At 38.5% G+C, this 27,916-nt stretch overlaps 1 protein-coding gene across 37 annotated transcripts in view; it reads right to left on the reverse strand.

The window, feature by feature from the left end:
• The window catches only part of Macf1 (microtubule actin crosslinking factor 1), a 354,064-nt gene that overhangs the window by 38,335 nt on the left and 287,813 nt on the right, over nt 1-27,916 (reverse strand). For 29 of the 37 annotated variants that reach the window (XM_087215006.1, XM_087215005.1, XM_087214994.1 and 26 more), the window contains 21 exons: nt 26,682-26,843; nt 26,326-26,496; nt 25,183-25,349; nt 21,176-21,335; nt 20,573-20,899; nt 19,436-19,520; nt 18,713-18,954; nt 17,869-18,075; nt 16,226-16,345; nt 15,259-15,366; nt 13,734-13,952; nt 6,216-6,419; nt 4,309-4,540; nt 3,437-3,663; nt 2,274-2,396; nt 2,075-2,176; nt 1,590-1,691; nt 1,323-1,496; nt 1,080-1,235; nt 737-934; nt 156-284 (listed from right to left, as the gene is read on the reverse strand). In XM_087215006.1, coding sequence (XP_087071132.1) covers nt 156-284; nt 737-934; nt 1,080-1,235; nt 1,323-1,496; nt 1,590-1,691; nt 2,075-2,176; nt 2,274-2,396; nt 3,437-3,663; nt 4,309-4,540; nt 6,216-6,419; nt 13,734-13,952; nt 15,259-15,366; nt 16,226-16,345; nt 17,869-18,075; nt 18,713-18,954; nt 19,436-19,520; nt 20,573-20,899; nt 21,176-21,335; nt 25,183-25,349; nt 26,326-26,496; nt 26,682-26,843 — 3,615 coding nt within the window. The remainder of the gene's footprint in view (nt 1-155; nt 285-736; nt 935-1,079; nt 1,236-1,322; nt 1,497-1,589; nt 1,692-2,074; nt 2,177-2,273; nt 2,397-3,436; nt 3,664-4,308; nt 4,541-6,215; nt 6,420-13,733; nt 13,953-15,258; nt 15,367-16,225; nt 16,346-17,868; nt 18,076-18,712; nt 18,955-19,435; nt 19,521-20,572; nt 20,900-21,175; nt 21,336-25,182; nt 25,350-26,325; nt 26,497-26,681; nt 26,844-27,916) is intronic. The other 8 variants (XM_087215007.1, XM_087215013.1, XM_087215012.1 and 5 more) reach the window with 2 other exon arrangements.

Raw genomic sequence — 27,916 nt, forward strand, 5'->3', positions numbered from 1 at the left:
AACTAAGAAAGAAGCCACTTGGGCTTGGGATTTAGCTCAGTGGCACTGCGCCTGCCTCCCAAGTGCAAGGTCCTGAGTTTGATCCCCAGTATCAAAAAAAAGAGAAGACAATGAATGTGGGGTGCTTATGCTCAATTTGAAGAAATCACCAATACCATATGTGTATCAAGTTGCTCCCTAGCAGTTTCAGGAAGTCCTCCTGTGGGCTTAGAGGCAGACAGCTGGCTCTCCATTTTAGTCAGTTCCAAGAGGAAATCTTCAATTTCACTGTGGAAACCTTGGGCCTTACGAGAGAAAGACATATCAGCAATGTAAGCAGTCAAGTATCAGCTTCAAATATAAACTGTAAAGAATCCTATAAGGATTTGTGAGGGAGGGACATGGGGATCCTCAGGTAGAGTTATTCTGTGACAGGTCTGGCACAATCTATTTGTTTACTGCTAGAATCTAGTAGAATCCTTCAGATCTCACTGTAACACAGTACATATCTGACCAACGGACTAACTGATTAAGGTACTGTTGAAGAGGGAGGAATTTGATACAGGAAAAAATGAAATCTGACAGGGTTGGTTATAGTGAAGATCTACTAATCCAAGAAGAGTCACCTAATAAAAACTTCTTTTCCAACAAATCTCATAGGGGTTTCTACCAGTGGTTTTCCTCTCTCTGACTTAGGTGTTCTCCCAGCTACAGTCACATGCAGACCTCCTCCTCCTAACTTGGATGGTGCACATACTTGCTGCAGTGTTGACTGAAGCTGCTGTTCCCTCTCCTCTGTTTTCTGTAGCACTGACTCCCAGCACTGGTTCATAGTTTCCAAGCGGCTTCGTAGGCTGCTGGCATCATCTCCAGCACTAGATTCAAGCAGCTCATTACCAGCTTTATTGACTGTTTCCACTGTGGCTTGATGAGCCAAAACATCATTTTTTAGAACCTAGAAGGTGTCGAATGACATTAATTTATCTCAATGAGCATCATCAAGCCTGGTTCTCTAAGGTATACAAGACATCAAAAAGCTGTTGGTGGCAATATCTGGTCTCAAAGAAACAGAGCTGGAGATGAAAAATGAAAATATTTACATGATGCTTTGCGAGCTCAACTTCAATGACTTTTGGGTCTCCACTTATGGGTCTCTGAGCATCCAGCAACTCTTCAGTGTGAGTCAGCCAGCCCATCAGTTCCTCTAAGGCATGCTGGAACTGGCCAAGGGCCAAGAGAGCACCTTCTAGCTTATGCTGCTCAGAACAAGACAAAAAGGGAAGATTCGTTAGGGGATTAGAAAGTAGCAGTACTTTGTTTACACCCTCAACCACTCGCCTTACCTGTCTGTAGGCAATTTTCTCACCCAGGTTCTCCCAGAGGTGTTTGAGTTCTGTCAGTGGTTCTCGTATAATGTCTCTGTCTGTTTCATCAGTAGCTTTCTTTAACATTAGTTCGCCCTGGTGATTGAGCTTCTCCATCTCAATTTGCTGTTGGTAAACTTCCACTTTGAACTCCTGTCAAAGATGTACTCAATGTTAATATCAAACCAAGCCTTTAGAAACTACCAAGAAGCAACTTTTCCGCCAAAGCTATTCTGAGATACAAACCTTCATCTCATTTAGCTGATCTTTAACAGTGTTGAGGTCAGTGCCGACAGGGGGCATAGTGCAGAGTTTGATCACAGTATTATCCAGCCAATCAAACATAGCCTAAAATAAAAAGACAAATGTAGAAAAAAAATAAATAAATAAAAACATGGCACCTGGAGAGATATCATTAACCTCGCTAACATTATATTTCATGATAACCTGGGCTTGGAACCTCTGGCAAACACTGCCTTAGTAAGGGCAGCTTTGTTGTGGAGCTAAATGAGTATAAATATGGTAAGAATGCATATGAGGACAAAAATGGCAAGAGGACTAGACACTTTTCTCATTAAAAGGAAAATTTGGCTGGAAACGTAGAAACAGCAGTGTCTCAGGTTTGAAAACACTGTGGTTCTGTGAAGGTGATCCACTTTTGCAATGTTTAGAAAACAACCAAGGCAAGATAGGACCTGTACTTCCTTGGTGGTCACCTCATGGTCTCTCACCTGAAGGGTGTCTTGATAATGCACAGCAGCTTGCATAGCATCCTCGAGTTTTTCGAGCCTCTCTTTCCATGTTTTGTTTAAGTTCTCCCAAGCATTATTCATCTAGGAGAAAAACATTCAATCAGATTCTTTAATTAATACCACCCTTCAGACTGAATCCACTAATGTTTCACCTGAATCCCTCAACCATTCTCCACACCTCATCAATGCTCTTCTTCACTTCGGGCTTCTCAGTTTCACCACAGGCAAAAATCAAATCTGCTCCAAGGATTCGAATAAATTCCAACTCCTCATGCAGACCGTCTGTCTCCTCCTTAATAGTCTACATGTAAAGGAACAGAACATGAGTCATAGCAGAAAGCAAAACAGAACTTTCCAAACTTACAGCCCATTGAGAGCAGACACTGAACAGAACTGTCACCCTCACAAACTTTCTTATTTTTTTCTCGCAAACTTTTAATACTCTTCATCTTTTGTTTTATCTAGATAGCACAGCTTCAGGCTCAAAGTGGCTAGTTGTTCATGTATATACAATATACACATATATATCAAATATTACATATACACATATAAATGATGAGCATACAATGATAAAATTGCAAGAGTAAAAATTTGGAGAGTATGGGAAAGATACAATGAGCTTTGATAATTTACTAACAGCTCACCCTTTTCTGCCTTCAAAAGATTATAATCCAGAGCCAGAAGTCTGTTAAGAGAGAAATATAAACAAGGGGGAAACAGTACCCTGCAAGTCACAAATGTCAGCAGTGACAGATGAGCATAACAGTAATGTTGGGCTATATAATCGTGAAGAAAGCTAGTTCTGTTCCAGATCCTAAAACATAGTTTCATGAGATGACATAGAAGAGTGAGGAGAGGAAAAGTTTCTGCATGGAAAAGTATCTAAAATTAAAATAAGAAATATGAAAGACAATACCAAGATATGCTTGGTTGTGCTAAGTGGGCTAGATGAAGTAAGATGTACACTCACTATAAACTAGACTACCCAGAAAGGCTAGAAAAAGAAGCCAGGTGTGAGGGTGCACACCTGTAATCCCAGCACTAAGGAGACTGAGGGAGGAGGACTGCTGGGACTTCAAGGCCAGCCTGGGCTACATAGTGAGTTCCTACCTTGTCAGGGAAAAAAACAAAACAAAACAAAAAAGCTAGAAAAAGGTATGCCATCCATTGAAAATCCAAGTATTTGTTTTCAAATGGAAAAAGTCTTAAAAAAAAAAACAAAACGAAAACTCCCAAAATACTTTCAAAGTACCCAGTTTGGCTAAATCAGCGAACACAACATACTTGAATAAAATGCTTTGCTAAAGGACACACATAAGAGAAGTTTTGTTTTTCTCTTACCTCAGCAGCTTCAACCTGTTGCTTGATGATGGATGGGTCAATGCCTGGGCTTTCTAAGTCATGGACAATATCCTGGGTGTCTCTGATGGTGGTCAAGAGAGCTGCCATATCATACCAGAATTTCTCCGCCAATTCAAGGACATCAAGGAATTTAATTTCTCGTTCTTCAGCCCGAGCTTTGATGTCCTCCCAGAAGAACACCATTTGATCCAGTTTGTCCTGAATTTCTGAGGGGGATAAAGAAGAGACGTGAACAGGACTTCTCTAAATACTTCAAAGCAGTCTCATCAGAAAATACATCTAATTCTGACATTTTCAGTGAAACTAAAAGCTGCCCTAAAATTTTCTAACTGATGGACAGTTTTCCGTCTTAGCTTTAACACTATTATTTCTACACTAACATTTACTGCTTCTGTTGGTCCCCCACAAAAAGGGACCACAGAAGCAGTACACAAATCCAACATAAAGGTGCCGCTGAGATTTAAAAAACAAAAAAAATAAAAACTCTAACTTACAAAAAGCCTGAGAGGGGAGCTCTACTTCCAGTATTCTGTGCTAGACTTGTATGCTTCCCATGGAAAGCGTTATAAAAGGTAGTTATGTTCTATCCACTATTGATACTGTAGTTTACTCACATGAGGGGTTAAAGGAGCATTTGTTTTCTGGCCTGGGAATCTAACTACCAATTGTAACCTTGTTTGAATGGGAAAATGTGTCCTGAATTCTAAATGACTTCCAAATGCCTTTGTGGAATACTCATTATTTGGGGCTGCCTTTATAGTCAATGAAATCTGGTAAGATGCTGGAGATAACTGCAGCTTGGAATTTATTCTGTTGACTTTTCTTTGAGAATAATTATATCCACCAAGCACCTTTTGCAGCCAGATCCTTGTCTGCTCCCTGAGATCGCCCAATGAGCTCTTCTCCACGGCGCTTCAGGGCCTCAAAAGATGGCTGCAGTTTTTCAAGTTCCATGGTGGCACTCTTATTGTCACTGATGCACTCTCTGATCTTGTCTACTTCAGCAGGGATCAGGGGTGGCATACGGAGGCGAGATGACAGATTCTCCAGCGTCTCCAACATGGGCTCGATTTTATCATGGAACTAAACAAAGTTGGAACATCAGCCAACACTGCAATACTTTGTCATACTTTGTAGCGAAATGTTAGGGAATAAGGACAAGGTACAAATCTACTACTGCTTGGGATAGCCTGTGCTCAACCTAGGCTGGTAGCTCTAAGTGTTGGGTTTAGGAAGGAAACCATTTTGGGCATAGTACACCAGAAATGGCTCATGGGGGGGGGGAGTGTTTAATTTAGGCGTCAAAAGAGGTTAAGCAATATACCAGAAATCAACTCAAATCATTAGCGCTGTCACACTATTTTTCCTACTACAACTAATATGACAAAAAGGGACAAGACCACGAAATCGGTGAGTCAGAATGTCAACATCTCAGATGACACTTGCATGCAACAGATCAGACCAACAAGTTAGATGCCCTTCACCAGCTGTGCACATGGATGGGGAACTTAATATGCTGCACGAGGCAGAGTTTAAAAGTATCATGGCATACAATTTAACAACTCACCGTATGGAACAGCCAGAAGGAAATGTTGGCATGATGAAAAGTAAGAAAGCCCAAATCTCACCTTATTCTAAAAGAACTATTACTACCTTCTCACTTTTCTGGTATTTTGAATAACATGACTAATTATAAAGCAAATTCTCATTTAAATCTGATGCAGAATGGGGAGAAAAGACAGCAAGCCAGTTAAGCATGCCTCTTAGAAGAAGCTATCTAAACCCAACTCTGGATTCATCACTTACTTAAAGTAAGATTTATCAATTTTATGTAGCCTATTAGATTCCATAACAAAATTATTTCCCATCACTTCTGGAATCCACCCCAAATGAAAGTGATAAAAATACACTGCAATGATACAATTTATTCTAATGTTAAGGGAAAATTCTTTATAAGTAATGGCCTCAATTTTCAGCTTTATAAGAACGCCCTAAGCCCAGTGGGGGTGGGTACCTTACCTCTGTAATCTGTTATGGTGGGCGCAGTCAACACAACAATGAAATGTGACGATGTGGGGAAGACAGGAGCAGGCAGCAACAACACAAAGTAACACATTCCACAATGTGAGTGAGAGATGGGACGGGAGGTAGGGGGAAAAACTTGAGTAAGTACAAATATTAACCAAGAATAATGACTAAACATAGGAATAAAATACCCAGACATGACAAAGTTCTACTAACAGTATTAGTTGAAAAGTTATGTAGTTACATGCTTTCAAGTGCACTAAAGTGTTTTATGCTTCTTTTTAGCTCTTTTCCCTAGTAAAGCATCTTTGTCTCAATTAGAAAGCTGGTAGTTTCTTGAGTAAGAAAGCTAATGTGCTATATCATTCTAAATCTCCAAGATAACAGGCCCAACAGCAACTGGACTTCTGTTGAGGCAGTAGCTGCTTTAGGATCTATCAGATAAATTTATCCAGAATCACCCCTGCTAAAAGATCATCACAATACGAAATTTTCAGGGAAATTAGCAACAAAAAATTATATACACCAGCAAAGATGCATTTTACCCCCCACAGAGCGTCAGTATGCCGATGTTCCTGAGAATACAAATGCAAGTAGGCAAAGCCTGCTGCTACTCTGTTGATAACGTATTACTGACACACTGGTCTGTATAGTCCAGAGTACACAGGCAAACCTGACACAAAGACCTGATTAGACTAGCAGACAGTTTTAAGGTCACAACAGTATAATATACCTGAGCAGACTGGGAAGTAGCCTCATCTAGAGCCACAGCCCGCTGACGCACTTCCTCTTTAATTTGGGCGTACATGTTTTCTGCTTGCTGGTATTTATCTTCCACCATTTTCCCTTCCTCTGGGTTTAACTCCTTTAGTTGTGGGCCAATCTTTAGAAGCTTATCAATATGAGGTTTGTGTTCAGCAATGGATTCCCTCAGTTGCTAAAGAAAGATATACGGATAAAAACATAATAAACAGGGCCGAAGGTGTAGCTCAGTGGTAGAGTAGACATTGTGCATATATGAGGCTCTGGGTTTGATCTCCAGCACCACAAAAAACAAAAACATAGTGAACATTTTATACCACTTTATTTATTTAGATACTTTGACCAGAGCTAGTATCAATTTTGAGAGGAAAAAAATAAATTGTGAATAATTAGAAAAACCCAGCATCTCACCATTTATAGGGAAATGGAAAAACACCTGTCTTCTTGGGCTCTAGTTCTCTTAAATTCTCATTCATGTTCTCTCTGACAGGGTCTCACTATGTAATTGAGGCTGGCCTTGAACTTGTGATCCTCCTGCCTCAGCCTTCCAAGTGTTGGAATTATAGGTGTGCATTACCATGCATAGCTAGTCTCTTCACTTTCTAAAACTAGTTCAGGTGTTCTCATCACCCTGGAAAGCCAGCCATGTCATACCAGTCTATTCTATTCTCTTCTTTACTTGCAAATAACTTTTTGTGCTATATTTTAATTTATATGGTTTATTATCTATTTACTACCCCAGACTGAGGGATATCAAACAGGATAAGCTATGAATTGCAACCATTTTGGTAATCTGACCACTCCTTGACTTTACTGTTAGCTACTTCCAGTTTAAATCTTTCACTTTTAGGAATATAGGAATAATAAAGATAGGCCGGGGATTTAGCTCAGTGGTTCCACCGCCTGCCTCTCAAGTGCAAGGACCCGAGTTCAATCCCCAGTACCAAAAAAAAAAAAAAAGAATAAACATCAGCACTAAACTAGAAATAATCATTAAAAATGCATCATTAAAGGTAATGAGTTGAAATGTGTATAAATTTCCCTGTCATTTTAACTATGCAGCAAATACTCTCTGACACTCCTTGATAGCTCTCACTCCAACTGGGGCCTAATGAGGTGGAGACATCCAACCACAGGCTCTGTGTGACAATACTGAACATCTGTGGAAATAGTTCAAATTTCTTTCAGTTTTAAAAAGGTGCAGTTTTGGCTTCTGGGCTGCCATACCACTGCCCCCAGCACAGAGGAGGCTTTCAGGCAGCTGTACCACCACCCCCAGTGCAGAGGAGGTGAGTCATGTGGGCGCCAGCAGCACACACATACACACACACACATCATCCCCATGCCCCCCTCCCCCAAAATGAGAAGACACGTAAACAAGTCTCAAAAACCAGACTTCCAGATCACCTATAGCAACCCCAAAGGGAAATGAGATGGAACACTCTGATACTCAACCACCTGGACTCCCTGAACTGGCAACAAAAGAGGATCTGGAAAAAATGAAATCAAATAATTTCTCAGATAACAGCAGAGATTGTGCCCATAGTGCAAGATATGATTATATAAATCTAGAGAGGACACAGATAAAAAAATAGAGGAGCTGAGGAACATGATGGAATCCCAACATAGGAAAGAAATGGAATAAATAAAACAGATGCAAACAGATTTCCAGGAGATTAAAAACTCCATTGAAAGTTTATGCAGCAGAATGACCCAATGTGAGGACAGAATTTCAAATATAGAAGATAAGATTGCAATTAGTGACCAGGAAAAGAAAAATTCCTTTAAAATTGTAAGGGACCACGAGAAATCAATCCAGCAGCTGCTAGACGATGCAAAGAAGAATAACAAGACTTGACTGGTGTCAATGAAGAAAGAGGAGAGAGTGCAGACACAAAAAAACTGTTCACAGAAGTGATGGCAGAAAACTTCCCAAGTAGGGGAAAATAACTTGACATACAGATAAGTGAGGCATATAGGACTCCAACTAGACTTGATAAAAAAAAAAAAAATCTACACATAGGCATATAATAGTTAAGATTCCAGAAACCCAACAGAAGAGCAAAATTCTACAAGCAGTGAGAGAAAAGAAACAAATCACCTACAAAGGAAAGCCCATCAGAATCACAGCACACTTCTCAATGCAAACCCTAAAGGCAAGAAGAGCTTGGAGTGACATATTTCAAGCCCTAAAGGAAAGCAGCCTCCAACCCAGAATGATGTACCCTACAAAACTATCTTTCAAAACTGATGGAGAAATAAGAAACTTTCATGACAAAGAGTACCTTAGGAACTTCATGAATACCAAACCAGCACTCCAAAAAATTTTAGACAATATCCTAGGAAAAGACAACAAGGATCACAACCCCAGGAAGCCCAGCAGAATGAATCCAATGGGCATGACAAGAAATTAAACACAAAGGGGGAGAATCCAACAAAAAGAAAAAGTCATGACAATGATAAGTCAATATGTGTCAGTTATAACCATCAATGTTGGTTTGGTTTTTTTGTATCAGGGATCGAACTCGGGTCCTTCTGCTTGCGAGGCAGGCACCGGAACCACTGAGCTAAATCCCCGGCTATAATCATCAATGTTAATGGTCTCAATTCACCAATCAAAAGAAATAGACTGGCAGAATGGGTCCAGAAGCAAGACCCAACAATATGCTGCATACAAGAAACACACTTAATTCAAAAAGAAAATCATAGACTGAAAGTTAAAGGGTGGAAAACTATTCTCTATGCGACAGGAACCTGAAAAAAAGCAGGAGTAGCTATCCTCTTTGCAGATCAAGTGGATTTCAAACCAACACTGATTAAGAGAGACAAAGAAGGACACTACATCCTTGTAAAAGGAACAATCCAACAGGAAGAGACGACAATCATTAATATATATGCACCAAACACTAGTGTACCAACTATATAAAACAAATACTAATGGACATGAAAAATCATATAAGCACTAATATAATAGTAGTGGGGAACCTGATACCCCACTGTCACAACTAGATCAACTAGACAAAAAATAAGCAATGAAATACTAGAACTCAATCAAACTCATGAACAAATGAACTTCACAGATGTTTACAGTGTTCCACCCCACAAAATCAGAATACACATTCTTTTCAGCTGCACACAGGTCGTTCACCAAAATAGACCACATATTTGCTCACAGAACATGTTTAAGTAAGTGCAAAGGAACTGAAGTTATCCCCTGTATATTATCAGACTACAGTGTGATGAAATTGGAGATCAATAGCAAAAGAAACCGCAAGAATTTCATAAACACATGGAAACTGACCAACACATTTCTGAATAACCAATGGATCACAGAGGAAATTAGAGAAGAAATCAGATACTTCCTATAATTAAATGACAATGCCAATACAACATATTGGAATCTATGGGACACAATGAAAGCAGTCTTACAAGGGAAATTCACAGTAGTGAATACTCATATTAAGAAAACAGAGTGACCCCAATTAAACAACCTGATGCTGAACCTCAAGCATCTAGAAAAAGAAGAGCAGGACAAACCCAAAACTCATACTAGGGAGGAAATTATAAAGATCAGAGCAGAAATCAATACAATGGAGACTAAGAGAACAATACAAAAAAAAAAAATCAATGAATCCAGGAGTTGGTTCTTCAAAAGAATAAACAAAATTGACAAATCCTTAGCCAACCTTATCAGGAAAAGGAAAGAAAAGGCCCAAATCCATGCAATTAGGAATGAAAAGGATGAAATTACAACGGACCCAGTAGAAATCCAGAGGCTCATCAATACCTACTTCGAGAACTTATACACCAATAAGATGGAAAACACAGAAGAAATGGACAGATTACTAGATACATATTAATTACCAAAGTTGAATAAGAAGACCTAAAACTTCTAAACAACCCAATATCAATCAGTGAAATTGAAAACATAATAATTAAAAACTTACCAACTAAGAAGAGGCCAGGTCCTGATGGCTTCACTGCTGAATTCTACAAGACATTTGGAGAGGAACTACTGCCACTACTGTTTAAACTCTTCAATGAAATTGAAAGGGAAGCAATACTCCCAAATTCATTCCTGGAAGCAAGCATCACCACCTTGATCCCCAAAGCAAAGAAAGACCCAACCGAAAAAGAGAACTACAGGCCAATCTCACTCATGAACATAGATGCAAAAATCATTAATAATATACTGGCAAACAGAATGCAGAAGATCATCAAGATCATACACCCTGACCAAGTGGAATTCATCCCAGGGATACAGGGATGGTTCAACATATGCAAATCAATCAATGTAATACACTATATCAATAGAGCCAAGGAGAAAAACCATATGATCATCTCAATAGATGCAGAAAAAGCATTTGACAAAATCCAACATGCCTTTATGATAAAAACAAAAAACTGGAATAGAGAGTCTCTACCTCAATCTGGTAAAAGCCATCTATGAAAAACCAACAGCCAATATCATATTAAATGGTCAAAAACTGAAATCCTTCACACTAAAATCAGGAACAAGACAAGGATGTCCACTATCACCACTCCTGTTCAATGTAGTTTTGGCAACATTAGCCATGGCAATTAGACAAGAGAAATAAATAAAAGGAATAAAGATAGGAAATGAAGAAGTCAAATTGTCATTATTTGCAGATGACATGATACTGTATATAGAAGATCCCCAGAACTCCACCAAAAGTCTTCTAGACTTAATAAACAAATTCAGTAAAGTAGCTAGATACAAGGTCAAAACACAAAAATCAATAGTTTTCCCCTAGACAAACAACAGAATCACTGAGAGAGAAATACGGCAAACAATTTCTTTCACAATGGTATCCAAAAAACTGAAATACCTAGGAATCAACCTAACAAAAGAAATCAAAGACCCCTTCTCTGAAAACTATAGTACTCTGAAAAAGAGACTGAAGATGATATTGAAAAATGGCAAGACATCCCTTGCTCCTGGGTAGGAAGAATCAACATAGTGAAAATGGCCATACTTCCAAAACTGCTATATAGATTCAATGCAATCCCAAGTGAAATCCCAGCAGCATACTTCACAGACCTTGAGAAAACAATCCAAAAATTCATTTGGAACAAGAAGAGACCTAGAATTGCTTTCTAGGCAACAGAGACATGGCAAGGGATATGACAACCCCCAACTTGAAACCATACTACAAAGCTACTGTGATAAAAACAGCATGGTACTGGCAAAGAAACAGACCTGAGGACCAGTGCAACAGATTAGAAGATGCAGAAACAATTCCAGACACACTCAGCCACCTCATCTTCAACAAAAGAGCCAAACATGCTCACTGGAGGAAAGACAACTCCAGACTCACTCAGCCACCTCATCTTTGACAAAGGAGCCAAACACGCTCACTGGAGGAAAGATCACCTCTTTAATAAATGGTGCTGGAAAAACTGGATTTCAACTTGCCCAAGATTAAAACTAGACCTCTCTCACCATGCACTACACTAAAATCAAAATAGATTGAAGATGTAAATATTAAAACAGAAATGCTGAAACGGTGGGATCAGAGGTTAGGTAGAACTCTTGAAGACATTGGTGTAGGAAAAGAGTTTATGAACAAAACCTCAGTTGTCCGTGAACTGGGACAAACAATCAACAAGTGGGATCTCTTCTTACTAAAAAGCTTCTGCACAGCAAGAGAAACCACCAATAATGTGAAGAGACAACCCACAATGTGGGAAAAAATCTTCACCTGTTGTTCCTCAGGCAAAGGTTTACTATCTGGAATCTATAAAGAACTTAAAAAAATCAGACCTCCCAAATTTAAAGACCCAATCCAAAAATGGGCATCTGAAATGAACAGACATTTCTCAGACAAAGAAGTAGAAATAGCAAATAAACATATGAAAAAATGTTCAACATCACTGGTCATTTGAGAGATGCAGACGAAAACAACACTGAGATTCCACCTCACCCCAGGAAGAATGGCTGCTATCGTGAAATCAACCAATAACAAATGCTGGCGGGGCTGTGGGGAAAGAGGAACCCTGCTCCACTGCTGGCGGGAGTGCTGACTGGTGCAACCACTGTGGAAATCTGTATGGAGATACCTCAAAGAACTAGGACTAGAAGTCCCATTTGACCCAACTATTCCCCTGCTGGGTATCTTCCCCAAAGAATTAAAAGAATCATACCACAGTAATATATGTGTACCCATGTTCATAGCAGAACAGTTTGTAATAGCTAAAACTTGGAAGCAGCCCAACTGCCCTTCAACTGGAGACTGGATAAAGAAAATGTGGTTCTTTAATAAAATGGAGTACTACTCAGCCATAAAAAATGAGAAACTAGAGAAATTCTAGCTAAATGGATGCACGTTGAGGCAATACTCTTAAATAGGACACAAATGTGTAAATATCAAAGTTTCTCTAGTGTGAGAAACTGAAAGTATAAATAAGGACTAAAAGGTATAACAGATAATGCGAAATAGGAAGAAAAGGGTCAAAGGGGAAGAAGGGTAAGTGGGAGGGGTAGGGGAAAGGAAAGAAGGGAATGGAATTAATAGGAGAAAATGAAAAAATGCTAACAAAGTCTTTGTAAATCGGTAGGGATGGAGGTATGGAAGGGAGGGCAGGGGAAGGGGGAAAAATAAGAACCAAAAGAGATTATGTAAAGGTGCAAATTTCCAATAATGAATGTCATTATATTGTATACCTAAAATGTACCAATAAAGTTAAATTTTAAAAAAAAAGGTGGTTTTTTTGGTTTGTTTTTGCAGTGCAGGGGATTGAACCTTATATACACTAGGCCAGTGGTGGCAAACCTACCATATGCGTGCCACATTGGACTGTTTTATATCACTGAAAGCTCTGGTACTGTGTTTTTCTTTTAATGTATGAGTTTTTTTTTTCTTTTTGGTACCGGGGATTGAACTTGGGTCCTTCTGCTTGTGAGGCAGGTGGTGGAACCACTGAGCTAAATTCCCGGCCCAAAAGCACATTCAATATTTTATTGGTTTCCTAAGTGGCCCAGTCAATTTTTTTTTTTTTTTGGTACCAGGGATAGAACTAGGGTCCTTGCGCTTGTGCAGCAGGCAGCGAAACCACTGAGCCAAATCCCCGGCCCCTGTATGAGTAGTTTTAAACCTCAGTATTCAGGTTTAATTGCAGTGTTGGCACTCTGTGATAAATAAGTGGGTTTTGGCTTACAGTTTGGGAACTCAGCCTCTAAAAGGTTCACCATCACTGCTCTAGGCAAACACTCTCCCACTAAGTTAGTTCTTACTTTTCCTCAGTAAAAGGATCTTGATGCCTCCATAACCTTATTCTGTAGTCAATTCATATTACATGCCAAAAGAAATAATTCAGCATGCATTTTTTTTGTGAAAATAAATTTTAACTGATTTAACTTTATAACATAAATGTTGTACCTAGTAGGCACTAATAAATATGTGGTTTTTGAAAAATATTACAGAACTCATTTCATTCTGCAATGCAATAAACTTGCTCTGTTCCTTACCCTCATTTCTTCTTGCTGCTGCCTGAGCTGTTCATGATCAATAGCTGGAGGAGGTAACTGTGCTATTAATGCTCGAGTTTCCTCAATCCAAGGGCTAAGATCTTCATAAGTTTCCCAAAACTGGTTCACCAAGACCTGTGCCCGCTCTAGGCGGGCATAGCGCTCAGAATTGAGTAGGCTAACGGCTTCATATTGCTGTATTAGAGATTCTGTCTTTTCCTAAGGGGTGAAAAATTGTAAAAATTAATTTAAGATGTTACTATTAAGAACTCTTAAGAAATGCAGGTATACCTATTAAAAGGAACACATACTAAATTATTAATAAATATGAACTAATATAATAAAGTTATGAGTGACTTTTTCTTTATATTTATTCAGATTTTTAAGTTTATCTATCATATATATATGTAATATTCTTTGTTTTGTTTTTTTTTTTTGGTACCGTGGATCGAACTTGGGACCTTGAGCTTGCAAGGTAGGCACCGGAACCACTGAGCGAAATCCCCGGCCCCATATGTAATATTCTTTTAATTTAAAAAATATGAACATAGCATAAAAGGTAATAAAACAGCACAAAAGAAGTTCAACAAAATTAACCTTTTAGCAATGACACACAAAAGTACAGGATCATTATGACAAGTTTAAAACTGAACACTTCAGAGGCTATGATAGAATTCTGATTTTATCAAAAAGACTCCAAGGGCCGGGGATTTTAGCTCAGTGGTTCTACTGGCTGCCTCGCAAGCGCAAGGATCTGAGTTTGATCCCTGGTACCAAAAATAAATAAATAAAATAAAGTCTCCAGAAACCTAGCATTTATGTTTCAAATGTTCAGGATGAGGAGCTCGCTCTATCTATCTATCTATCTATCTATCTATCTATTTATGGGGGTACCAGGGATTGAACTCGGGTACTTGCGCTTGCGGAGCAGGCAGTGGAACCACTAAGCTAAATACCCGACCTGAGGAGCTCAATTTATGAAGATTTCTAAGGAATCAGTGGTTAGCTGTATCCTTTATAAAAAATAAACTGGTCTACAAACTATCTTGGCCAATCCTTTCAAAACTAAGTATGACCTTTAGAGCAAGAAGAAGGCATTAGTATCTGCACATGGTTCTGAAAACACCTATCCTAAGTATCTTAAACAGTCACTCAAAGCTCATGCCTATGGACTAAAGATAAGCAGCAACTGTTAGGATGAAGATGGTTTTGCAACATATTTCACATTATACAGCACAGCTGTTTAGACATTTGTGTACATAAGGTGAGGAATCTTCAATTCTATAGAACATTAAGTTGGACTTTAAAAATCAGTAAATATGAAAATCCAGCAGGAAAAATGGTTAAAGCATTTTTTACGGCCAGGGATTTAGCTCAGTGGTTCCGCTGTCTGCCCTGCAGGAGCAAGGACCCAAGTTTGATCCCCAGTAGCAAAAAAAAAAAAACCACATTTTTTCACAATTATACTTCTAACTCACCATGATAAAGAAAATGAAAACAGAGTGAACAAATAACTGTAATTCACCTGTAATACAGCTTTCTGCTCCTCTCCACATGTACCAAAGATTTCACCACGGTGACTGAAGAGTTCATCCATAGAGTCTTTGTGTCGAATTATGTCAATGGAGAAAGCCTTTGAAAAGTAAACTATAGTTAAGTCAAGAAGTAAAAAGTCCCAGCATTCTGGGAGGCTGAAGTAGGAGGATCCCAAGTTTAAGCCCAACCTGGATAACTTACTGAGATCCTGTCACAATATAAAAAATAAAAAGGGCTGGAGTGTGGCTCAGTGTGAAGGCCTAGCACAACCAAAAAAACCCCAAAACCCAAAAACAAATAAACTCCACAAACAAAAAACCCCTGAGCTTGTTTGTGAAAGGTAAAATGCAAAATTATGAAAAGTTATTTGCTTCAAAGACATATAAAAAATTGTTCTGAGGCAGGCATGGTAGCACACATCTGTAATCTCAGCATTCTGGGAGGGTGAGGTAGGAGGATTTTGAGGTTGAGCCCAGCCTAGACAATCTAGTGAGACCCTGTCTCAAAAAATAAAAAAAGGCTAGGGCTGGGGATTTAACTCAGTGGTTCTGCCACCTGCCTTGCAAGCTCAAGGCCTTTGATCTCTGGTACACCCCACCCCCCAAATAAAAAATAAATAAATAAAAGGGCCAGGGGTATAGCTCAGAGGGCACCTAGGCCCTGGGCTTAATACCCAGTATTGAAAAAGAAAAAAAAAAAATCGACACTTTGCCAAAACATTTTTTCCCTCTTATATTACCCAGGAAATTGCTAACTATTCTTCCTGAATTAATAGGGCTATTTTTCACAAAGAAAAAAAAATTTCCTTACCCAGAACAAGCACAAATAAAATTAATTTCTACCTACATCATTCAACTTGGTTTGACCTAGGATAGTCAGAAACTCTCTCCTACTCACTCCAAGTACTGAGCATTCTCTTAGCTCAGGTCACAGTGGGCACTTGGCATTATACTCACCTTCTGTACCTGCAGCTGAGCTGTGGTCTGGTCTTGCTCAAGTCGAATTGGACCCAGGGCCATCAGTTTCCGTTTTGTTTCAGCAACCCAAGCTAGTTCTGAATCCGCAGCTTGTTCATACTAACAGACATTGTAGGAAAATGTGTTACATACAGCCAAGTCTGCTTCTTAGAACTGTAACTTATCTAACACAAAAAGTCCTGGATTTTCAGAAATATGGCTTGTATCTCATAAAGGAGTCAAAAGTGAGAATTTCATAAATCACAAATAAAGGTGTATACAAACTAGAACCGATCATCCTTCAGTTTCTTTAAAAGAAGCTACAGAACCCAGCTAGTGGTCCTCCGCTTAGAAACAACAGAAAAAGACACCCTTTAAGAGAAATATGTTTCTAATTAGAGTGTTTTCATGAGGCTGCACTCTTTCTGCCAATCCTTTTTATACCCAATCACTACACAACAGTTTTAGATGTTTAGATGAAGTTTAAAAGGGCAGTAAGCAGCTGAGTGAAGTTAGCTTGGAAGTACTTGCTCAGCTCCAGCAGGACAGGACCCTAAGAAGAACACCAGACATTTAAATGACTACACAACAGCAAAAACCAAGAACATGTTCTACATGACTACTGATCATGAGTGGCCCCCATCTTTTATTTTCTCATCTTTGCCATCCTATGCTAATATAGGTTGAGTATCTCTTAGCAGACATGCTTTAAACCAGAACTGTTTGAGATTTTAACATTTTCTGGATTTTGAAATATTTGTATAGACAGTTTTACTGGCTGAGCTTTCCAAGTCTGAAATGAGATTTTCAGATCAGGGATGTTCAATATATGTGTAAAGAGAAACATAAGTTCCTCTCAAACACAGTAAGTTGGCAAGGACCCGAGTTTGATCCCTGGTACCAAAAAAATAACAACAACAAACAAAACAAAACAAAACAAAACAAAACACAGTAAGGTGTATACTGAAATATCAGGCTAAAATTAAGGATAACCCTAAAAACATTGCGGATGTACTTGGAGTCAGAAAAAACTTCTGCACAGTTCTGAAAGCATTTGTTTCTCACTGTGAACCTGTGGAGTCACGTTATATGTGTGTGTATGCACACGCACATGTATGCACTATGGGACATTAATTGGCACACAGTCAACTATAGAGAAAAGTAAATTAACTTTTTTCCAGAAAGCAGGAAGGAAAAAACATCAAGAGAAATATGACACCTGTGTTTACTGAGAGGGTTCTATTTTGGATGGCTCTGCTATTTTGGTTTGCATATTTGATAGTAATTATAGTTCTTGGTTCCTTTCCCTTTGACATCTAATGCTAGCACAACTGATTGTGTCAAACTAAGACTACCATGCATTTGAACCATTTGGGTCTAGGTGCTATCAATTCCTCATCACTGTCAGCCCGATCACTAAGAAACGGCTTCACATAGACACTTCTCTATGTTTTTCTCTACTGAAAGAGGTCAAAAGTGTTTTGGGTCAAACTTGGACCCATCCTCACAAGCTCTACCCATATTTCCATCACTGAAATGTTTGTTGCATCATATTTACCCTTATCTCATTATTCACAGTATCAAACTTCATACATCTATCCCCATTGCATAAAATATTAATGCAGGGGAGTTATAAACATTACCTGTTGTGATCTCTGAATAGCAGCATCGATTTCATCCACCCTTTGTCCAACAGTGTCACTGATCAGTTTGTACTGCTCATTGGCACCGGACACAAGTTTATCCAGCCCTTCTCTGGCTCTCCAGGGCACCAGCTCTAAGAGGGCACGGCTCACCTCATTCACTGTGTCCAACACCAGCCTGTGCTCCATGACCTCTTTCTTCAATTCCTAAGGAAGGAAAAAGTTTTCAGGCCACACCTTGCTAAATTAAGCACATTAGCAGCTGTGCTGGGTAGAAAGTGCTATCTCTACTGCACATCCAGCAGGCCACTGACCTCCTTCTTTCAGTTACTTTTTTTTTTGGTCTCAGATTTTTCAATCTGAAGCCTGACTTTAGGCTTAGCTGCTGCTTATTTAGAACTATCTCTGAGATTTGAGTCAAGACTCTCTCTGGGTAAAAGAAATAGTGCTCCTTTTGTTTCTCCTTGCTTTAATAGAAACAATAAACAATCCTTTAACCACAGGCATTTGACTTAAAATACATGCACAATATTTCAGTGCTTCTAGAAGATCCTATAGGAGAATCAAATATAACCACAAAGCACACTTGAAAGAATGAGTTGTGAAGGTAAATTATAAAATGTTACATTATGAAGCAAACTCCCTAGGAATTTGAGATTCAATTTCTTTCTTCTTTAGACCACAGTAAGTGCTCTTATATTACACGTCTTTATGTCAAGTCTTATTGTCCATAAGTAAAATAAGAGGAGGCAGGCAGAAGTTTTTGTTTTAGATGTAAGGTAAAGGTGATAAAAAGGATTCTGACAAATCTTTCCTTCCTTTACCATGTGAAATAATAGCTCACCTTCTGTCTTTGCTGAAACTGGAGTATCTGCTCCCCTGTGGGAGACTGTCCTCCACTGGCTGCCAGCTCCTCCTCCACCTCTCTCAGCCACCCAGTCAGTTCCTCATATGTGGACTGGAACTTGGTGGCCAGTTGCCGGGCTTGCTCTAAAGTTCTGAGAGCCTTCGAGCTAGCAACTGTGATGTCCACATAGCGGGTTTTTATTCCATCCAGTTTCTCCTGGATAAGTAACACCTCTTCACCTGCAGAGAACAGCGAACAATTACTCACATTTAAGAAGTCTAGGGATGATGCTGTCCCTTTCATCACCTATCTTTAACCCAGAGCTTAAATTTCATAGATGCTCTTTCCCTCTGGTAGTGATTTCACTTAACATCCCACACTAAGGTTAAACTGAAAATAAACCTTCAATTGATAGAGGAAGTCACTTTAGACTGGAATCTAAGTTCAGCTGCAGGTGTTTTTAGATGTTCTCAGCACCTTGCAGTGAATGCTGGCATGTGACATACTGGCAGGCAGGGGAAGCATCGTCTACTACCAGATGTGAGACAACAAAGTCTTGTTGTTTTCAAGGAACACAGGTCATTAGCATCCTTGGAGCACTCGGTAATACAATCAGGGAATAACAAGCTTCTCATATATACAATCAGAAGTAGGTTGCTGCAGGGTATGTGACTGTGTTTGATACCAGAGAGGTACTAAGAGATGCACTTTTCAAAGTACCTGTGGTTTGTTTTAGAAGAGCCTGACCATTTTTAATAGCTTGATCTACATTCTTCTTTCTATTAACAATCTCTTCATTTAAAGCCTGAAAAGAAAGAATATCATTAATTCCAAAACTATGGCAAAACAAAGAAAAAAATGCGAGATCTTTAAGAGACCAAATTTAAAATAAAGAGATTAGCACCAGGTTAGTTTAAAATCAGATATTTGATTCCCTTATTATCTCTCTGGTTATCCCACTGGTTATCCAAAATAATTAAATCATGTAATTAGAGGTAAGCTTTCTTTTGTGGTGAATGAGATGTGACTTAGGATTTAATCAGTTTTACCAATGTATTGGTACCAAACCTGGACCCAATTAAATAAGAAGTGAAATTCAGCAAAAATGTCTACTGAGTCTAAAATAGAGTAAGACAAAAATTTTTTTTTGGTACTGGGGATCGAACTCCGGGCCTTGCACTTGCAGGGTAAGCAGCGGAACCACTGAGCTAAATCCCCAGCCCAAGACAAAAATATTTAAGAGGAAGAAGGAACAATTTGACTTAAATCAGGATCCTGGGTAAAAATTCTGCATATTTCAAGTTGATGAAGTAAAAGAATCTTAGATTATTTTAAAAAGTTGCTTTGCCTAGTTTCCCTAACCTCAAAGAGGTTTCACAAAGATAAACTGAAAAAGACACCCCACATATACATAAAACGATGACACAGAATCCCTAGAATTTGAGTATATAAATTCTAGAAATAGTCTAAAAATTCTATCTACACGATCAAATCCTGGGCACTATTTAGATAATATTGGTTTTGTTAAAGTATATTCTTTCATAAATCTGCTCAAATGGAAACCAAGTGCTATATTACCTAATGATGTAAATTATGAATTGAGATGGGGTCTAACTATACCCTTTACCATCTTCTAGAATCATTCAGTCAGTTTGTGAAATACAAATATTTTCATGGGCCTTCCAAAAAAGATTAGTACTAAACACCATGTATATAAACCGTGTACTTCTGTATAAAATAACGTTGAAGTGTTTGGAATGAAGAAAAAGAAAAAAGAAAAAGAAATGAAGTGAAACACAAACCAAAATGGCAAAGTAACTTAGTAACATAACCAATAAGAATGGAAAACACAAATACCAGGTGATCAGCATGCTGTTTCTGCAGGACATCCTGTCTGTAATCCTTTACGAACACTGAACTGAGCTTGTCCTCAACCTCAGCCAGCCAGTTGAGCACTTCCACCTCATCCTCCCCAAACAGTCTAGCATTGCACAGTGCTTGTTCAAGCAGTGCTGCCTTCCGACAGCACCGGTCTTGAATCTCACTGTATCGGGCCTGCAACAAGTCTAGCTTTTCTGACAGCACACCCTGTTCTGCAGGACAGGTCAGGGAGGACAAAGACTGTCCAATGTTCACTGCCTGGTGCACATCTGTTGTATGGTTTTCTATTTCTTCCTCCAGAGCCTAGAAATCCAGATGGAAAAAATGAATAGCAGGAACAAAACAAATGAAAGGCAAACATGAAGCAACGAATAACAAATGACATAACAAATTAAATAATTTAAAAAGTCACCTACTGAGGGGCAGAAATATTAGTTAATTTCTTTTACTTCAAGGATGTGGCTTTTCCAATTAATAATTTTGACCATATCTTAAATTAAAACAATGCTGCAGGTAATTTTAATCCCTAGGATTTCTACCTCCAGCTCTGTGCTTTCATTTATAGTAACTCCTTCCTACCTTATGCCGAATGATCTGTTGCTGTATTTTGGCAGTTTGAGTGCCAACAGGCTCCGAGTTAGCAAGCTTTTTCTCTGTGACAGATAAGAAGTCAGAAATAGGCTCAGCTGTCTCATGGAATTGTTTGGCCAGAATCAGGATATCTTCCAGCTGTTTTTGCCTACACAAATATAGAGAAGAGGCAGAAAAAACATTAAGATTCGGTATTAAATTCAGTAAAAGGATAATCTTTACCAGGTATAGTTTAAATGCCAACAGTAAATAGAACACACGGGGCACTCTGCTGTAGTAAAGGTTTACACAGCATTATTTTCTTATAATCTTGTCATAACCTTATAAGGTGGGCAAGGATATTATCCCACTACTATAAAAGAGAAAACTGACTCTGAAAGCTTAAAGAAAGATTCATCCAGTCACCACATGACTAGGGATTATAATCAGACATAATGTCCTCTCTCCTTATCACCTTGGCACATATCAAAATGTAATGTACTGACTGAACACACAGCCAAAATAGTTTTAAAAGACAAAAAAAAAAAAAAATCACTCTGTCTCTTGCTGCCACTGCTACCTTCATGTGTGAGTAAAGAGAATGAATACCTGAAGAGTTGAAGTAGTACAGTTCTACAGGCTAGAACTCCTTCCTCATCATCCAAACATCTAGCTAGGCTTCTGGTAATTTCAAGATGAGAACATAACTTTACATTCAAAATTGAGACATAAAACCAAAAAAAAAAAAAAAAAGAAAGAAAGAAAGAAAGAAAGAAAGAACCCAAATCTCAGACTGGCTGAATTTGCAAATACAAAAAGCCCAAAGACTGAAAATGCAGCCAGGTTCAGTGATACATGCCTGTAATCCTATCTACTCAGGAGGCTGAGGCAGGAGGATTGCAAGCTCAAGGCCAGCCTGGGCTAGTGAGATCCTGTCTCAAAATTAAAAATATTTTAAAAGGCAGGGAATGTATCTTAGCAGTAGAGTGCATAGCATGGGCAAGGCCCTGGCTTCAACTCTAGGACCACAACACACACATGGACTCTAAAATAAACTTTATAGCTCACTTGGAATCTTAACTTTTATTTAATATAACACCTATACTAAGCTTAGATTTCAAGTACTCTATAAATTAAAAGCAGCAAATTGCAAAGGGGAGATGCCTGGATGCTGGAGGCATCCAAACAAGAAAGAGATAGGAGCGAGGGATATAGCTCAGCAACACCGAACATGCCTGGCAAGCACAATGTTCTTAGTTTGATGGGGGTGATGGGGGTGATGGGGGTGATGGGGGTGATGGGGGTGGTGGTGGTGGTGGATGGTGCTGATTTTGAATTACTAAGAACAGACTGAATGACGCCATCTGACAAGGCCTGGGAATATGTTTTCTTTTTTTTTTGGTACCAGGGATCGAACTCCGGACCTTGTCCTTGTGAGGCAAGCGGCAGAACCACTGAGGTAAATCCCAGGCCCTCTTTCTTTCTTTTTTTTTGTACCAGAGATCAAACTCAGGACCTTGTGCTTGCGAGGCAGGCACAATGCAAGGCCTGGGACTATGTGATGGTACTTCAGTAAAACTTTACTGAACACCCACTTTGTGTTAGGCCTATGCTGAATGTAGTCAGAAACTTATTTTGATAAGACATGGTTTAAATAAGAAGATTTGGTACTTTTATGTAACAGAAATTCAATTATATTTCAATATAAAGAAAAACATATTTCTATTTTTTTTTTTTGGTCCCAGGGATCGAACTCAGGTCCTTGCGCTTGCGAGGCAGGCGAAAGAACCACTGAGCTAAATCCCGGCCCAAAAAACATATTTCTAAATGCTAGCGTTTTTAAGTGGCAATCTGGGAACAGAATTTCCTTTCCTAGTTCACTTATGCCAATCTTCAAAATATATCTTGAATCAATACAACTAAAAAATGTAAACTTAAACACCATTATTAAGCTGGAATTAAAAAAAAAAATCTCTCTAGTATCTATACCTGACTCATCGCAGATTTTGGAATCTGAAAGTTCAAAGAACTTAATGGAATAAAAACTTATGCTATTGAGAGCACTAAAATAATTTAGAAGCAGCAAATAATCAAAATTAAAGAATCTAATTGAAAGTCTTTACAACGCCTGTAACGAAGCTACTTATGGTGGCATATTCCTGTAATCCTAGCACTGGGAAGGCTGAGGCAGGAGATCACCATGAGGTTGAGGCCAGCCTGGGTTACATAGTGAGTTCAAGACCAGCCTGAACTACCCAGCAAGACTTTAGCTCAAAAAAAAAAAAAAAAAAAGACTTTAGCTCAAAAAAAGAAGCAGGGGTGGGGATATTTTTAGCTCAGTGGTTCTGCCATCTGCCTCACAAGCATAAAGTCCCGAGTTCAATCCCCAGTACCAAAAAACAAAACAAAACAAAAACCCCAAAACAAAAACAACAACAGAAAAAGAAGCAAATCATGACTTTAAGGAATTTATGGACCAGGAAGGTAAGTACACAAATATTGGCTATGACGAAAAATATAGATAGAGTTACGGCAATTAAGAAGCAGGAGAAATTATTCTATGCTGGGCGAATAAAGAACAGTTTCATGTTAGGGGGTAAAAACAAAAGGCATTTCATAGAGTAGGATACAAAGTCAGGAAACTGACAGGTGATATTGAAAGAACACAATACAGTTTACCTATTAATACAAGGAATGAGAAGAATAATAATGGAAACTAAGTAAGGTTGGTCAGGGTCAAATAGAAGACTTGAATGTTGAGTTAAAGCTTCAATTTTATTATATGGGGAACACAGAGTCTTTGAGACAAGATAGACATATACTTGAAAATGGCTCACCTGCCGCTGGGGGATGGGAAGAGGGAAAGACCTGAGGGTAAGCAGTAGAAAAGTGATTAGTTAGGAAGCTACCTCAATAGCCCAAAATGAGAGCTCATAAATCATGAACTGAGGTAGGAGAGAAGGAATTAGAAAATGGACAGTCAGGAAAAACAATGTAGAGGTAAAAAGGACATCATTTAGCATCCTTATACATGTCGGGCTCAAAGCGAGGATAGAGTGAAAGTGGGGTTGAAGTTTTAGGCCCAGGTAACTGGAGGCCAATGGTATATTAATGGCAGGGGACAGAAAAGGAAAAAAGCAGTGTAAATCTGGAAATAAAAATAAGTTAAATTCTTCAATTTTATTTCTCCTACTAATATGGGCAAGCTGTATTTTGCAACTCAGATGGTAAATAATCAAGTCACTGGCAGTTGGAAATAGAGACTGATGAGATAGTCATTTAAAGACTGCTGTTTCCTACTTAGAAAATTTAAAGGATACAACAAATGATCAAGTTTGCTACTCTCTTACTGATCTCTAGTATTTCTCTACTGATGATGAGGTAGCATTTATTTCTAAGACAGAGTACAAGCTAAAAGTAAAGACATTCATGTGACTTATTAAAGCTCAAGTGACACAAGGATTCCTTACAGTTATGGAAACAGAAAACACTTCCTTGGAAGAGGAAAGAATACTGCTTGTCTTTTGGTCAATTATTGAAGAATATCTATGCATCTTTTGAATACCCATATAATTAACAGAATAGAAGACTAGCCCCTAGATGCAGAAACATCTAGTATCAGAAAAGGCTAACAGAAAAGAAGTAGGAAAAATTTCAACTCCAATATCAAAAGCATCATTTAGAAATGTGAAGGGGGAGAAATGTTTCAAACACTCCTAAATTGGCTGGATTGTAGGAGTCTGTGTCTGTTGTTTAGAACTGCAGTAGAACAACCATGCCAATCAATAAGTGTTCCAGCTTCAGAAATTTATGGCTGGCTGAAGCTCAATTTCTGAGAGTGATTCTGGTTATGAAGATTATCTCTGAATACTTATCATTCTTCACACAAAAGCCGTAATACATCTTCTAAAGCTCCATATGAACCATCCAGGAGCTTGTAAAGCACTTCTATGATAGTAAAGTCAAACAGGATGTAACAAACTCAGACCCATTCCTCAAAAACCCATTGGTCTTACCTGGCTGCTGCCTTGCTGAGTAGTTCAATCCACCTACTTTCAAGACTCGCTAGCTGTCCAGTGATTTTCTCTCTATCAGCCAGCTCAGCAGACTGAGCTATTCTGTCTCCTTCTGCTTGAAGCATGTCTACTGTAGCCTTCCGATCATCTAGGAGCCGTTGGAGCAACTATGATACACACGTATGAAAAGAATAGTAAAAGTGAAAAGAATAGTAAAAGTTAAAAAAAATAGTAAAGATAATCTAAAAATCTGAAATAGGTAGAAAAAACAAAAACTATCCTGCCAAATCCCAAAATTAACTGAATAACACAAGTTTTTCCATCCTTGAGGCAAACATGAGATACAACATAGTTCCTACCACCTACACAAACTTTTCATACGCTAAACTTTTTAAATGGAACTGTGACTGTCATTATGTGATAAACAGGAAACTCCCTTTGAATCAAGAGAAAAGTATATAAAAAACATTAAGTGAGGTGAGAAATTAAGATAATCACTTCACAATGTGTATACAAATCAAAATATCACCTCCTAGGGCCAGGGATTTAGCTCAGTGGCACCACGCATACCTAACAAGTGCAAGGTCCTGAGTTCAATCCCCATTATGGGGGAAAAAAAAAAAAAATCACCGTCTACACTGTAAATATAATTCTTATGAATGATACATCAATAAATGTAGAAAAAATAAAATCTCCTTTGAGATAAACTTTTATAAAAAAGAAATATGCAAGCCAGGTGTGGTGGTTCGCACCTGTAATCCCAGCATTTGAGAAACTGAGGCTGGAGGGTCACCACTTTGAGGCCAGACTGAGCTTATGTAGTGAGTTCAAGGCCAGCCTGAACTACACAGGGGGACCCTGTTGCAAAAACCAAACAAAATGCACTGAAATAAGCTGTAAATGAAACACTGAAATTAGGATACATGAACAAGTCAATGTGTTCAGTCTAACATATGCCACAGTAAACTAGCAGATTCAACTAAGATGATAAAATTTGCCATCTACTTTTCTTTTCAGGATGATACAAAGTAGGCTGAGATTCTACTAAAACTCCTGACTCACTCCTTAAACTATAAACAAATATGTTGTCTACCACTCCCCACTCCCCACGGGTGTTTTATTTCACCGTCCCAACATTCTCACCTTCTGTTCTTGTATCTGTGCTTTCACCACTTTGTACTCAGCAGATGGAGGTTTCTGATTGGCTATCAGGTCCTCAGTGTCTGCCAACCAGCTAAGCAACGGGTCCAGGGCATCTTGAAACTTCCCACAATGCAACAAGGCCTCCTGTAGTTGTGCAATTCTTTGCGCAACCTGTGTCACAGACACAAGGCTCATTATGAGAAAGAACAGTTTTCAAGTAACTACTGATATCTTTTAGGAACTATGGATTTCAACAGCTAAATTTTTATTTGGATTCAGGTTCCAAGGAAACTTTACATTTAGACGTCTCAGGTGTCTGCTGGTCCTAGCATACTTACTGTCTCCTTGCCACTCACCTTTTTATTCAGTGTATTCCATCGAGCATTGATCTCTTCCATGTCATGTTCTAAACCTTGCACATCACAGTTTTTTCCTGCACTCTGAATTAATCCCTGGCCGAGTCCATTCACCTGCTGCAATTTCATCTGAAGAGGATCCACTTGTTCTTTCTGAAACATCTGAATAAATGCAAACCAAAGATTTAATTTAAAAGCCATCAGGCCCTCTACACCATATTGGTTATTCTTAAGAGATTTATGAGTTAATGAAGGAGGACAAGGAATAAAATGAAAAAAACAAAACCAAGTCATTGTGCAGTGAAGTATAACGGAAACATGTATCTTTCAATGTATCCTCTTATGAATGTTGAATTACAGAGTTATGGTACTACATAGGTCTTTAACCCAATGACTTATGGTTTTTAAATTTTTTGCTTAATTTTTAATGCAAAAAACTATAGGAATAGAGATGCATCAGATTCAAAATGCAAAATACTGTAAAATAAGTGCAAAGCATATGAGTCCTAAAAAGGATGAATGATACCAAATGATGAATATTTAAGATGAAAAATACCTTAGAGAATAGACTCAACTGATTACTAATAACAGACAATGCTCTTCTCTGACCAGGACCAATAAATCAATTAGTCAAAACACATTAACAGTGTGAAAAAAATGCCAAGCTCATAGTTTAATCCCCCTGTGGCCATTTAACTCCGTTCTGTTTCAGGGCCACAGACCACACACAGCCAATACTCTTGAAACAGTACTCCGATTACAAAGGGAAAAGGGCCAGCAATGTAGGGAAATGTCCCTCACATCTTCGGACACATGTTCTGAGTAAGATGCAGATAAAAGGTGATACTGTGTATGAAGATCATCTTCTTGGGAACAGTGTTAATAAGCAAAGCACATACTTTACTATAGCTAAGCACCATTACAACCTGGGACATTTCTACAAGGAAACAAAAAGAATCAAAAGAAAATGGTCCTTTGATAACACTAAGGGTCTTAAGAAAAAAATAAATACTTTTCACTAAAAGCGGATTTCTTTCAATTTACCAGAAGATTAAATAAAACCAGCTATATTCCAATAGCCTGGATATATTTCTGCTCTTTTCTTCCATACAAAGTTGCTTCAGTTTCAGTGCAACAGGTGAGTCAATTAAAGCCAAAGGATGATAGCAAACAGAAGAGGACAAAAATAAATGTGGAAGAAAAATGTAAGTTTGGATGACTAATTTTGGTCTATG

This window comes from Heterocephalus glaber, unplaced genomic scaffold, assembly GCF_053883595.1.
Source record: "Heterocephalus glaber isolate CG9 unplaced genomic scaffold, H.glaber_assembly_v1.0 deba00001452, whole genome shotgun sequence".
Classification (NCBI taxonomy): Eukaryota; Metazoa; Chordata; class Mammalia; order Rodentia; family Bathyergidae; genus Heterocephalus; species Heterocephalus glaber.